This window comes from Schistocerca gregaria, chromosome 3, assembly GCF_023897955.1.
Source record: "Schistocerca gregaria isolate iqSchGreg1 chromosome 3, iqSchGreg1.2, whole genome shotgun sequence".
NCBI lineage: Eukaryota > Metazoa > Arthropoda > Insecta > Orthoptera > Acrididae > Schistocerca > Schistocerca gregaria.
The window spans coordinates 508,991,770-509,004,211 of record NC_064922.1 but is presented as its reverse complement, the minus strand read 5'-3'; the positions used below and the strand labels follow the sequence as shown (position 1 = coordinate 509,004,211).

At 41.6% G+C, this 12,442-nt stretch overlaps 1 protein-coding gene across 6 annotated transcripts in view; it reads right to left on the bottom strand.

The window, feature by feature from the left end:
* The window catches only part of LOC126354670 (uncharacterized), a 192,321-nt gene that overhangs the window by 157,563 nt on the left and 22,316 nt on the right, over window positions 1-12,442 (bottom strand). For all 6 annotated transcript variants that reach the window (XM_050004468.1, XM_050004467.1, XM_050004462.1 and 3 more), the window contains one exon: window positions 2,295-2,420. In XM_050004468.1, the coding sequence (XP_049860425.1) occupies window positions 2,295-2,420 (126 nt within the window). The remainder of the gene's footprint in view (window positions 1-2,294; window positions 2,421-12,442) is intronic.

The following is a 12,442-nucleotide window of genomic DNA, read 5'->3' as shown; positions in this document are numbered from 1 at the left end:
ACTGACCTTACGACTTATCTTAGAAGAAAGACTAAGGAAAGGCAAACCTATGTTTCTAGCTTTTGTAGACTTGGAGAAAGCTTTTGACAATGTTGACGGGAGTACTCCCTTCCAAATTCTGAAGGTGGCAGGGGTAAAATATAGGGAGCAAAAGGCTATTTACAATTTGTATAGAAACCAAATGGCAGTTATAAGAGTTGAGAGGCGTAAAAGGGAAGCACTGGTTGGGAAAGGAGTGAGACAAGGTTGTAGCGTCTCCCCAATGTTATTCAATCTGTATATTAAGCAAGCAATGAAGGGAACAAAAGAAAAATTCAGAGTAGGTATTAAAATCCATGGAGAAGAAATAAAAACTTTGAGGTATGCCGATGACATTGTAATTCTGTCAGAGACAGCAAAGGACTTGGAAGAGCAGTTGAACGGAATGGACAGTGTCTTGAAAGGAGGATGTAAGATGAACATCAACAAAAGCAAAACGAGGATAATTGAATGTAGTCAAATTAAGTCGGGTGATGCTGAGGGTATTAGATTAGGAAATGAGACACTTAAAGTAGTAAAGGAGTTTTGCTATTTGGGGAGCAAAATAACTGATGATGGTCGAAGTAGAGAGGATATAAACTGTAGACTGGCAATGGCAAGGGAATTGTTTCTGAAGAAGAGGAATTTGTTAACATCGAGTATAGATATAAGTGTCAGGAAGTTGTTTCTGAAAGTATTTGTATGGAGTGTAGCCATGTAAGGAAGGGAAACATGGACGATAAATAGTTTAGACAAGAAGAGGATAGAAGCTTTCGAAATGTGGTGCTACAGAAGAATGCTGAAGATTAGATGGGTAGATCACATAACTGATGCGGAGGTATTGAATAGAACTGGGGAGAAGAGGAGTTTGTGGCACAACTTGACAATAAGAAGGGCCGGTTGGTAGGATGTGTTCTGAGGCATCAGGGGATCACAAATTTAGCATTGAAGGGGAGCGTGGAGAGTAAAAATCGTAGAGGGAGACCAAGAGATGAATACACTAAGCAGATTCGGAAGGATGTAGGTTGCAGTAAGTACTGGGAGATGATGAAGCTTGCACACGATAGAGTAGCATGGAGAGCTGCATCAAACCAGTCTCAGGGCTGAAGACGACGACGACGACGACGACGACGACGACGACGACGACGACGACGACAACAACATGTAATTAGAAATAAGATGTGCATGTTTCTTATAAATGATCATTTGATGGGTTAATTAGCAAATTTTTACAAATTATATAATTAAATGACATAAGCCTTCTAACTGAAAGGGGGAGAAATTCATAATAATAATGACCATAATAAGAGTCAAACCACCGATTATCAGTCTCCAACACTATTGATTTTTTTCATGTTAATGCATTTTATTCTTCACGGAAATGATTATAGAACATGTAACTTTGCTAAAAAAAATTACGTCAGCTGGGAATCTAAACCAGGCCCCACATGCAACAGGTACATATTCCACCACAGAACTATGCAGCCCATCAAAAAAGCCATTTAATTTTAGAGACTTAAAGATGCTTGGAGAACTTCAAAATTTCTTTTCTTGAGAATTTTTTAGAGTTTCACCAAACTGATTTGGGAAGAAGGAAGGAGGGAAGATTGGGTTTAGAGTACCACCGCCATCAAGTCATTAGAGACGCAGCCCAAGTTTCGATCGTGTCAAGGATCAGGAAGAAAATCGGCTGTGCTCTTTCTATGGAACCATTCCAGCATTTGCCTGAAGTGGTTTAGGGAAATAAAAGGAAACCTAAATCTGGATGACAGGATGTGTGTTCGAACAGTCATCTTCCCAAATGAGAGTCCAGTGTGCTAACACTGCACCACTTTGTTCAGTAAACTGATTTGGGAAATTGGTATCTGACTTCTGTACTTCATGTATCACAAATATAAAAAAATAACATAAATTCAACTGCCATGTGGCCCACTTGTAAACATTTCCTAGTTCGCTCAACTTACTTTCATCTAATCCAACTCATTTACAAACTGGTATGAGAGACATTTCTTTCTGTTCTGTATTTTTTAGAAATTACATTCTCTAATCATTTAGAATATCACAACTGTTATGGTTCCTCAACAGCTATAATTCTTAAAATCCCATTATCAGCTTAATGAATTTAAAGAGCATTACTAAATGATGCCAAATCAACTGGCTCACAAAACCTGTTGTATTCCTAAATACTTTATATATATGTTTCAGTATTGTTTATGTGCCTATTTATTCCTCAATGCCTTCACTATATTGTTAGTTGCCATACTTTATTTGCTCACCTTGTGCGACTTTCTGAAGACAGAACTGTAATAAGAGCCCGTATGGAGACAGCATGGAGGCCATACATCAAATAACATCTGTATTATTGTTAATGCATTTTCTTTTACTATCTGGTCTTCTGATGTCTGAAAAACAAATGACAAACAACAGAATTTAACGGTGTGACTCAGATGGAAGGCATAATCACAACCATCTACTTATTTCACAATGAAGAAGATTCAGTCAGTCAGTCAGTCAGTCGGTCGCTCATTCACAATGAAACAGAACAAAAACATTAAAGTACTAAAAAGAAGACATACAGGTCAATTGGAGCACAGTGAACATATTAAATAAAAATATTTGAAAATAGCATTAACAATTGTCCAAAAAACAAACAATACATATATGCTGATCAGTTGCATATGGAAACCTTCCACAATGTAACTTAACAATTGTGGAACCAAATTGAGAATGTACTACAGAGCATTATTTCAGTACAAGAAAGAAATGCAACAGATATGAATAATAAATGTGGATAGTGTCCCTTTGTAATTTTAATGTTACTAAATGGGGAAAGATTATAACTGAATCACAAAAGATACTGTCCAATAGGGAAGTTGGCTAGCATAATATTAATATGGACTACTAGGGCCAAATAACTTCACCCCTTTCCACTACGGCAAACATGAACACACACACCATTAAATGAAGAAATTGACTAACAACAAAAATATGCTGACTGTGGACTTAAACTGTACTGTGAGGCAACAACAGCTGCTCCATTTTTGACAGGCATATTCTATACCCAGTTATATGAATGGAGATCTGTACTATGTGTGTTTTGTCTGTGCTGAGCAGTCTAACTTTAATTTCTTCACAAACTGAGTGACAGATTCCACATTTTACACGAAGTCTCTGTGTCTATTTTTAAGTTGTTTTTCCAAAGTCCAGCAGCCTTTTAAGGTTACTGAGCCAGATATTTGGCTTCTCCACCACAATGTAGGTCTTCTTACATCACCATTAGGACCACTGCCCACTGCGGACACTGGATGCTGCCTGATGGCATTAAGGCCGTGTGACATGGTAACAGAAGTATGTAAGCAGAGCAGACACAGATGGCGGATCAGCCTAGTAAAGATAAGGGCTGCAAGTGAGGAAATCCATTGAGATAAGCGACTTAGACAAAGGGCAGAGCATTATTACACAGAGAATGCGAACAAGTATCTTGAAAATGGTGAAGCTGGTCGAACACTTACATGCTACTGCCCTACAGAAAGAGACAGGACAGTGATACTACTATTAGACACTAAATGGTTGGATGTCCCTCACTCTACACAGAACATGGGGTTTAGAGACTTGTCTGCTCTATAAAGTAGGATAGATGGTGATCTGTGGCATCTCTGCCGAAAGAGCAAAATGCTGGTGCCTGCACAGTTGTTTCAGACCGCACCATTCATCGTACATTGTTGAATGTGGAGCTGCATGGCAGACCACCCCGACGTGTTCACATACTGACCTAATGGCATCATCAATAACAACCACAGTGGGCATAGGACTATTAAGATTTGATTGTCAATCAATGTAAACGTTTCGGCTCTTCAGGTGAATCACATTTTTGCTACACTAGGTGGATGGTCATCTCCACAAGAGCTATTATTGAGGTGAATGGTGGCTCAAAATGTGCAGCGGTCATGGATGCAGACTGGAGGAAGCGATATTACGATATGGGAGACATTCTTCTGCACTTGCATGGGACCTATTGTAATAATCAACAACACACCAACAGCTGTGATCTACCTGCATCCCTTCATGCTTGAAGCCTTTCCCAACATTGATGTCATCTTCCAGCAGTGTAACTGTCTGTGTCTCTGAGCCAGAACCGTACAACAGTGGTATGAGAAGTATTATAGTTATCGGTGACTAAATTCGCCTATGGAACCCATCTGCATCACTATCAGGTGTCATCACTCCATACGCAAATTAGCAGTCTGTTATTCACATAAATTACACGGCCTGTGCACAGACACATCTCCACAACCTTACCAACAAACTGTTGCATCCCTGATACGAATAATCTGTGATGTATTTCATTCCAAAGATGGACAAACACGCTATTAAGCAGGCAGTAGTAATATTTTGGGCCATCAGTGTATTGTTACAGCAGGACAGAAGTAAGATTGCATATCATGTGAGATTAACAAATTTCAGATTCACCTTGGTCTGTGAATCTTCCTCAAACCTTTTGGAAGGGTGGCCTGTGATAGAATACAGCTACTTTTGTCAAATAATAACATGTTAACAATGTAACTGTTCACCTCTCTAAAAGTTACAATAGGAAACTAAACTTTAATCTACTACAAGTCTTGGCAGAGTCTAAGAACAAGATAATTGGGCACCTTCTGTTATCTTGCAAAACTCTACGATTGTGTAAATTATCAATTTTCATGTGGCAACTGAACTATTATGGTCTTTTTTTTTTTTAAGGCATTAAAACAAGTAGGGTCATACGCACCCATGTCAAAACTGTATAACATGAAGACCAAGAGGAGTTAAAAACGACTGCACATCAATCCAATCAACGAAAGAGAAGACAACTTAAAACAGGGATGCGGAGAAAGGTCGATAAAATACACCATAGAGAAACGTAGGTCCTGAACTGAAAATGAAATGGCCTTCGCCATATTGCTACAACAGATAAAAAGTAAACTGCGGGTGACAGTCCATGTATTGTTTGCTAAAATGGCCGGATAGCAAACACAAACAAGAACACAAAGGGTTAAAAAAAAGGCATTCTGTCAGGAAGTAGCTGACCATCAAAAGTTGAGCACAATGTGCACACAGTAGTGGAGAGCACCCCAAAAAGATAGTGCCCAATATGCAACCTAGCTATAAAGATCACCACATGGCGAGAGGGCCGAGAGGAGGTCATCCAAGCCGCTGGGAGACACTTAATAACCCAGAGCTTGTTCCCATGAAGGGAGGACCAGTGGTGATGCCAAAATGACACCACCTGCTGACAGACAACCACACAGAGATCATAAGAGGGAATGTAAGAACTATGCAGGCTGAGGTACGAGGGCTGCAGCCTTGGCAGCTGCATCAGCAGCCTCGTTTCCTGTCAGACCGATGTGACCCGGAAACCACATGAACATCACAGTGGCTCCATCAAGAATGAGCAACTGACAGCTTTCCTGGACACGCTGCACTAAGGGATGGACAGTGTGAAGCACACACAAGCTTTGTAAATACTAAGCAGTGTTCCGAAGCTGATACCGAAAAATGACGACGCCAATGACAAAGGCACACCCAACTCCATGCTCAATCTGAAGCCATTGGTGTGGGCGTTTGGCCACATAATCCCTATGTGGAGAGAGTACAGAGGATACCAGTCCTCCAGCATGTGTCATAGGCTTACTTCAAACCAAAGAACACGGCCACAGTCTGGGATTTCTGCAGAAATCCATTCATGACATGGATGGACAAAGTGACGGGATAGCCAACTGCAGATTGGCGGGCTTCAAATCCACACTGTGCAGTGGTGAGTAAATTGTGAGACACAAGCCGCCATACCAGCTGAGCATGAATCATATCTTCCATCACCTTGTAAAAACCGCTGGTGAGAGAAATGGGGTGGTAGCTAGAAGGAAGGTCTTAATCAGGCATAGGTATGGGTATGGGTATGACAGTGGCTACATGCCAGTGTCTGCAAAACATGCCCTCTGCCCAGATGCAGTTGTACCTATGAAGCAGAAAGATCTTGCCCCAAGAGAAATCTGCTCCAATATCTGAATGAACAGCATCTGGCCCTGAGGAAGAGAATCATGATGAAGTGAGAGCATGATCTAGCTCCCAAGTAAGAGTGGCATTGTAGCACTCACAATTCCAATACATGAAGGGTATCATCCAAGCCACCTCTACTCATTTCTGATGGAGGAAGGCAGGATGATAGTGGGAGGAGGTCAAAATCTCTAAAATGGCAGACCAGGGTGTTGTACATAGCAATAGGGTCCACAATGACATTGTCTGCTACTGGCAGGCCGAAAATCGGGGAATGGATCTTGGTCCCAGATTGGCCCACACTTCGGAAGAGGGAGTGCAACTGTTAACAGAACTAGCAAATTAAATCTACCTAGGTTTTTTGCTATCCTGACGAATGCAATGACGCTGTGCACGCAACTGTTTATAATGAACAGTTTGCCATTGTAGGAAGATGGTTAAAAATGCAGGGAGCATGTCTCCGCGTGCAAATTGTGTCGTGGCACACTTCAGTCCATCAATGGACTGGGACACAGGGCGGTAAAGAGGAAGTGCAAGGAATGGGACATTCTGTGGTGGTAAGGATAATGTTTGTAAGATATTCCACCTGGTCATGAAAAATGGGGAAATGTTGTTCATAGAAGGTAGCAAGGGAGAAGTAAAGCCTCCAGTTAGCCTTAGTAAGCTGCCATTTGGGTGAGCACACAGGTGAGGTAGGAGTCAGCAAACAGATATCATATGGGAAATGATCACTTGAGTAAGTGTCAGAGAGAACAGATCACTCAAGACATTGGGCAAGCTGAGCAGTGCAGAAGGAGAGGTCCAGATGGGAATATGTGTGTGTGTGTGTGTGTGTGTGTGTGTGTGTGTGTGTGTGTGTGTGTGTGTGAAGTCCAAATGAAATGTGATTGCTCCCATGTTAAGGCAGATGAGGTTAAGTTGATTGAGAAGGTCAGCCAAGAGGGCACACCTTGGACAGGTTCTGGGAGGACCCCAAAGGGGATGGTGTGCACTAAAGCAACCCAGCAGCAGAAAGGGGTGAGGTACCTGCCCAATAAGCTGGAGGAAGTCTGCCCTGTGACATCGAATGATGGAGGGATGTAAATACCACACAGTTAAAAGGTCAAGTGAGGAACGAAAAAGTGAACCGCAACAGTTTGAAGGCGGGTAGTTAGCACATTGGGTTGACTATGAATGTCATCCCATATGAGCAGCATGACTCTCGCCCGAGATGGTCTCAAAGCAGTTGTGAGGATGCAATTTTGCTTCCTGAAGGCACAGAACAAACGGATGGTGCAATTCTAAGAGCAGCCATAAATCCTCTTTGTTGGATCAAAGACCACAAACACTCCATTCGAGGAGAGCCATGATAACGAAAAAATGAAGAAGCGTCACCTCGGTGGCTGCCGAGTGCCAGCCTTCAAATATTCACTACTACAGGGCCCACAGGCAGGAGAATCCTGCTCCAAGAGGTCTGCAGAAGCATCGGCATTCCTGACATTCTTGCCCTGCGGAGTCCAGGGCAGAAAAACAGTTGGTGGTGTGCATCAGCAATAAGGAAATCAGCCGGGCGAGGATACCACATGACATCATCAAAGAGGATCTTCGAGGCAGTGAAGGAGGTGACCTTTTGCCTTTGTTTGAATTATTTGAGACTTTATGGTTGGCAGAAGAAGACTCAGATGTTGGTTGGCGAGAGGGACATAGGAAGCCTTCAAAGGAGTATTCCTTCTGTCCTTTCCAACCTGCTGGTTGTGTAGCTTGTGTCTTCACCCAGTGAAGCGAAAGTTTGGTGACATGTTGCACAGCTGGAGGAAGAACGGGGACACTACCATGAAACTGGCAGATTTCACAACCGCAGTGCTGAAAGTGAGGTCCCATGTCAGCATGGCCACGTCCTTCGTGGAGCGAGATGTAGCAATAACAGTACTGTAGAGGCCAGATGGTAGAACGCAGGGTTTCGAACTACCCAACAACTTTTGAGCAACCGGATAAGGCACTTTTTCCTTCACTCAGATCTCCTGGACATCTCGCTCATCAAGATACACGAGACAATCATGAGAGGCAGTGGCATGGTCGCCATTGCATTTGATGCAGTGTTGAGGAGGAGGCGGGCAATTGTCCTCGTTAGCATCCCTGCCACAGGTTACAGATTTGGCTGGGTGTAGACAGGACTCTCGAGTGTGGTTGTAACCATGAAACTGGTAGCAGCACATCAGATTCAGAATATATAGTCTGACTGTGATAACTTCATAACCTGCTATGATCTTTGACAGAAGAACCTCTCTACCAAAAGTGAGAAAGAAGTGCATATGGGCACTAAGGAGGCATCTCCTCCTTTCATCACTTGATGCACAACAATGAAACCCTGATCTCAGAAGTACACTTGGATTTCTGCATCGGTCAGTGTAAATAATTATAATTCTAAAAGCATTCACAACATCATTTTCAGAAGAAATATCAGCAGTCCAATTAAAAAGCTCCACTGTAGGTGTAAACCACATACAATATACAGGGTGAACACTAATAACACCAACAAACTGCAGGAATGGAGATAAAGAGGTCCTATGAACATAGGTCCGGAAATGCATCATTGTCATGGTAGATGGCGTTGTCAAATGGCAGCTCCTCTGACCACATGCCATAAGTTCCTTGTATGTTGCAGGCTGTGTGATTGATGCAGCAGTGAACAGTAAGCAGTGGAATGGTCTGGTATTCATGTCAGGGACAAGATGAGATGGTGTTTGTGTGTAGTCAAGGGGCAGCACAGCTATACCAAAACAAGTACCTCCACAAAATGGAGGACAGGGTTCTATAAGATGTCGAGACGAACCCTAGTACACAAGCTCCAGGCAAGTGGACCACCAACATGCTTTAAGCCAAAGTACGTTCTCACATATACACATAAGTGAATCCCACATGACACTGTGTCCCATGGAGGCCAGTTTGAACATCTGTTGTGACATGGATGTGATGCAGTTCTGTACTGTGTTCCAAGACGATTTGTTGGCACTGCATACAAATCATCCCTTTCTGGACACATGTTCAAAGGACCTTGTTTTCCTTCATTTCCAGTCAGGAGCCTAGTCCATCAGTTTATTAGTTTTATTAATATTCACCCTGTATATTCTGCAAACCACTGAAGTGTGTGGTAGAAGGTACATCCCACTGTACCAGTTGTTAGGATTTTCGCCTGTTCCATTCAGGTAAGGAGTGCAGCAAGAACGATTTTAAACAATGGCTGCATGTGATCTGTAATTAATATAACCTTTGCCCCAATTCCTATGAGTGAAATACATAGAACATTGCAGTACATTCCTACAGCCATAATTGAAAGCCAATTCCTAAATATTTTAAGTGGGAATTCTTGGGATACTTGATGCCATTAGCAAACTGATTGCATTTCCTTGTATTATACCAATAAATTGGGATCTACCACCTGCCTTATCCACGTTGTTGTTGTTGTGGTCTTCAGTCCTGAGACTGGTTTGATGCAGCTCTCCATGCTACTCTATCCTGTGCAAGCTTCTTCATCTCCCAGAACCCACTGCAACCCACATCCTTCTGAATCTGCTTAGTGTAGTCATCTCTTGGTCTCCCTCTATGATTTTTACCCTCTACGTTGCCCTCCAATACTAAATTGGTGATCCCTTGATGCCTCAGAACATGTCCTACCAACCGATTCCTTCTTCTGGTCAAGTTGTGCCACAAACTTCTCTTCTCCCCAATCCTATTCAATACTTCCTCATTAGTTATGTGATCTACCCATCTAATCTTCAGCATTCTTCTGTAGCCTTATCCACAAGTGATGATGGTTCCATTTCATTTCTCTGCAAATTGTGACATCCAGATATTTGTACGAGTTTACAGATTCCAACCCTGACTTTCAGATAGTATAGTCATAGGATACTACTATTTTTTTCTTTAAGTTTTGTGGGAAGACACAATTTTACATTTCCGAACATTTAAATCAAGTTTCCAATCTTTACATCACTTTGAAATCTTTGAGATCCAACTGAATATTTATGCAACTTCTTTCAGACAGTACTTCATTTAGATAACTGCATCATCTGCAAAGAGTTTGAGGTTACTGTTGGCATTGTCCACAATATCATTAATATACAGCATGAACAGCAAGGGTTCCAACACATTTCCCTGGTGCATGTGAGCAGTTACTTCACTGCCAATGACTCCCCATCCAAGTTAACTTTTGGTCTCTCTACCAACAAATCCTCAATCCAGTCACAAATTTCTTTGATGCCTCATACAATTGAATAAGTGTAGACATGGCCCTGAGTCAAATGCTTTTCAGAAATCAAGAAATATTGCTTCTACCTGACTACGGATGCAAAGCTTTTAAGAAGACACTTCAGGAAATTGTGAGGTGGGTTTTACGTGTTTTTGGAATCAATGCTGGTTGGCATGGAGACGGTCGTTCTGTTTGAGATGTTGTTGTTGTTATTGTTGTTGTTGTGGTCTACATTAATTTTGAGCTCAGAATATATTCTAAGGCTCCACAACATATCAATGTGGAAGATATTGGGTTACGTCTACTACCCTTCTTGTAAACAGGTGTTTTATTCCAACTACGTTAGATTATAGTTAAAAGAGGGGACTAACTCAGCCACAAATTTACTATAGAATCTGATAAGGATTCCATCATGTGCTGGAGCTATGTTCAATTTTACTAATTTCAGTTGTTCCTCAGTACAAGTGACAAATTTACTTCACTTTTCTTCGCAGTAGTGCAAGGCAAATCTCCTGGGTTTTCCTTTGTAAAGGTATATTTGAAAATGAAGTTAAGCATTTCTGCTTTTGTTCTGCTATCTTCAATTTCAGTTCCTGTCAGACTTAATGTTCAAGAAATGTGGTGACTTTTCCACTTGGCATCTGCATTCCAGCTGTTTCTGACAAAAATGTTCATTGATTTTTCTTTACTCCCAAAACTTAATGGTTGCTAGTTGCATTAACATATTCAATGAGGACATAGACTAATAGTACTAACTTTCTGAGCGCATGTGCAACGGAACAACAGATAATTCATACTGTAAGGAAGATGAAAAATCATGACACAGACGGTAACGAAATGCAAAACTGAAACACACAATTGCAAATGACCTTTAGTGTGGTTTTGTTTACTGCTGAATGAGAAAACTTTATTCCTTATATACCTGCATATGTGGCTGTTATCTAATTCTGATAGGCTGTTAAGGATGAAGGACAGGGATGGTAGAAGTTCTTTGTTGGTATTCTTATTATTTCTTTTGATTGATGGAAACCCAACGTTCTGATTGGCGTTTGCGTTACTGCATGTGATTGCTGGAAATTGGCGAATGGAAAATCAGGCAGCAGTTGTGACACGGTGTCATTTTCCTGCTTTCTAGCACCGGCAGAGACGCGACAGTACTCTATGTGCCTGCAGCCATTGTGGTCTCCCACGTGCCTGTGCATATTGTTTCACATGAGCTGTCATAGCTTAATGGTGTTATTGCCAGCAGCAAGTTATTGCTGCTCCGTCAAGCAGGCATCTAGCCAATTTTCCAAAGCAGCAACAGAATAAAAGATGTTCTTCGCACAACAAAAGAGGCAATGGAAAAACTACATGCTGCTGAAGTTTATGAAATCAGTTGCAAATGTTGATTAGTGTATGTAGGCAAGACAAAACGACCCATCAGCACATGTGTATCTGAACACAAAAGATATATCCGACTAAGACAACACACCAAGTCAGCGGTAGCAGAACCCCAGGATGTGTGTGGAAAGCAGATTGATTTTGGTGAAGCTCATTTACTGGTAAAACAGCCTCTTACTTTCAGGAGGAAGATTAAGGCAATAGAAATAGCCAAGCGACCTGCCAACATGAAGAGAGAAGAATGGTATCGACTTCCAACATCTTGGCTGCCAGCAATAACACCAGTACGCTAAGACAGCTCATGTGAAACAATACGCACAGGCATGCTGGAGACTGAAATGGCGGCAGGCACATAGAGTACTGTTACGTCTCTGCCATTGCTAGAAAGCAGGAAAATGATGCCGTGTCACAATTGCCACCTGGTTTTCCATTCGTCAATTTCCAGCAATCACATGCAGTAACGCAAACACCAATCAGAACCTAGAGTTTCCATCAGTCAAAAGAAATAATAAGAATACCAACAAAGAACTTCTACCATCCCTCTCCTCCGTCCTTAACAACCTATCAGAATTAGGTAACAGCCACATCTGCAGGTATATAAGGAATAAAATTTTCTCATTCAGCACTAACCGAAAACACCCTGAAGGTCATATGCAACAGTGACAGAAACATCGGTAGTTTTACATATTGACAATGTGGTCACAAACCAAAATTTTTTATTGATTGTGACAATGGCCTATTTTTATAAGTGTAAAACTGGATAAAATAATGCAAGATACA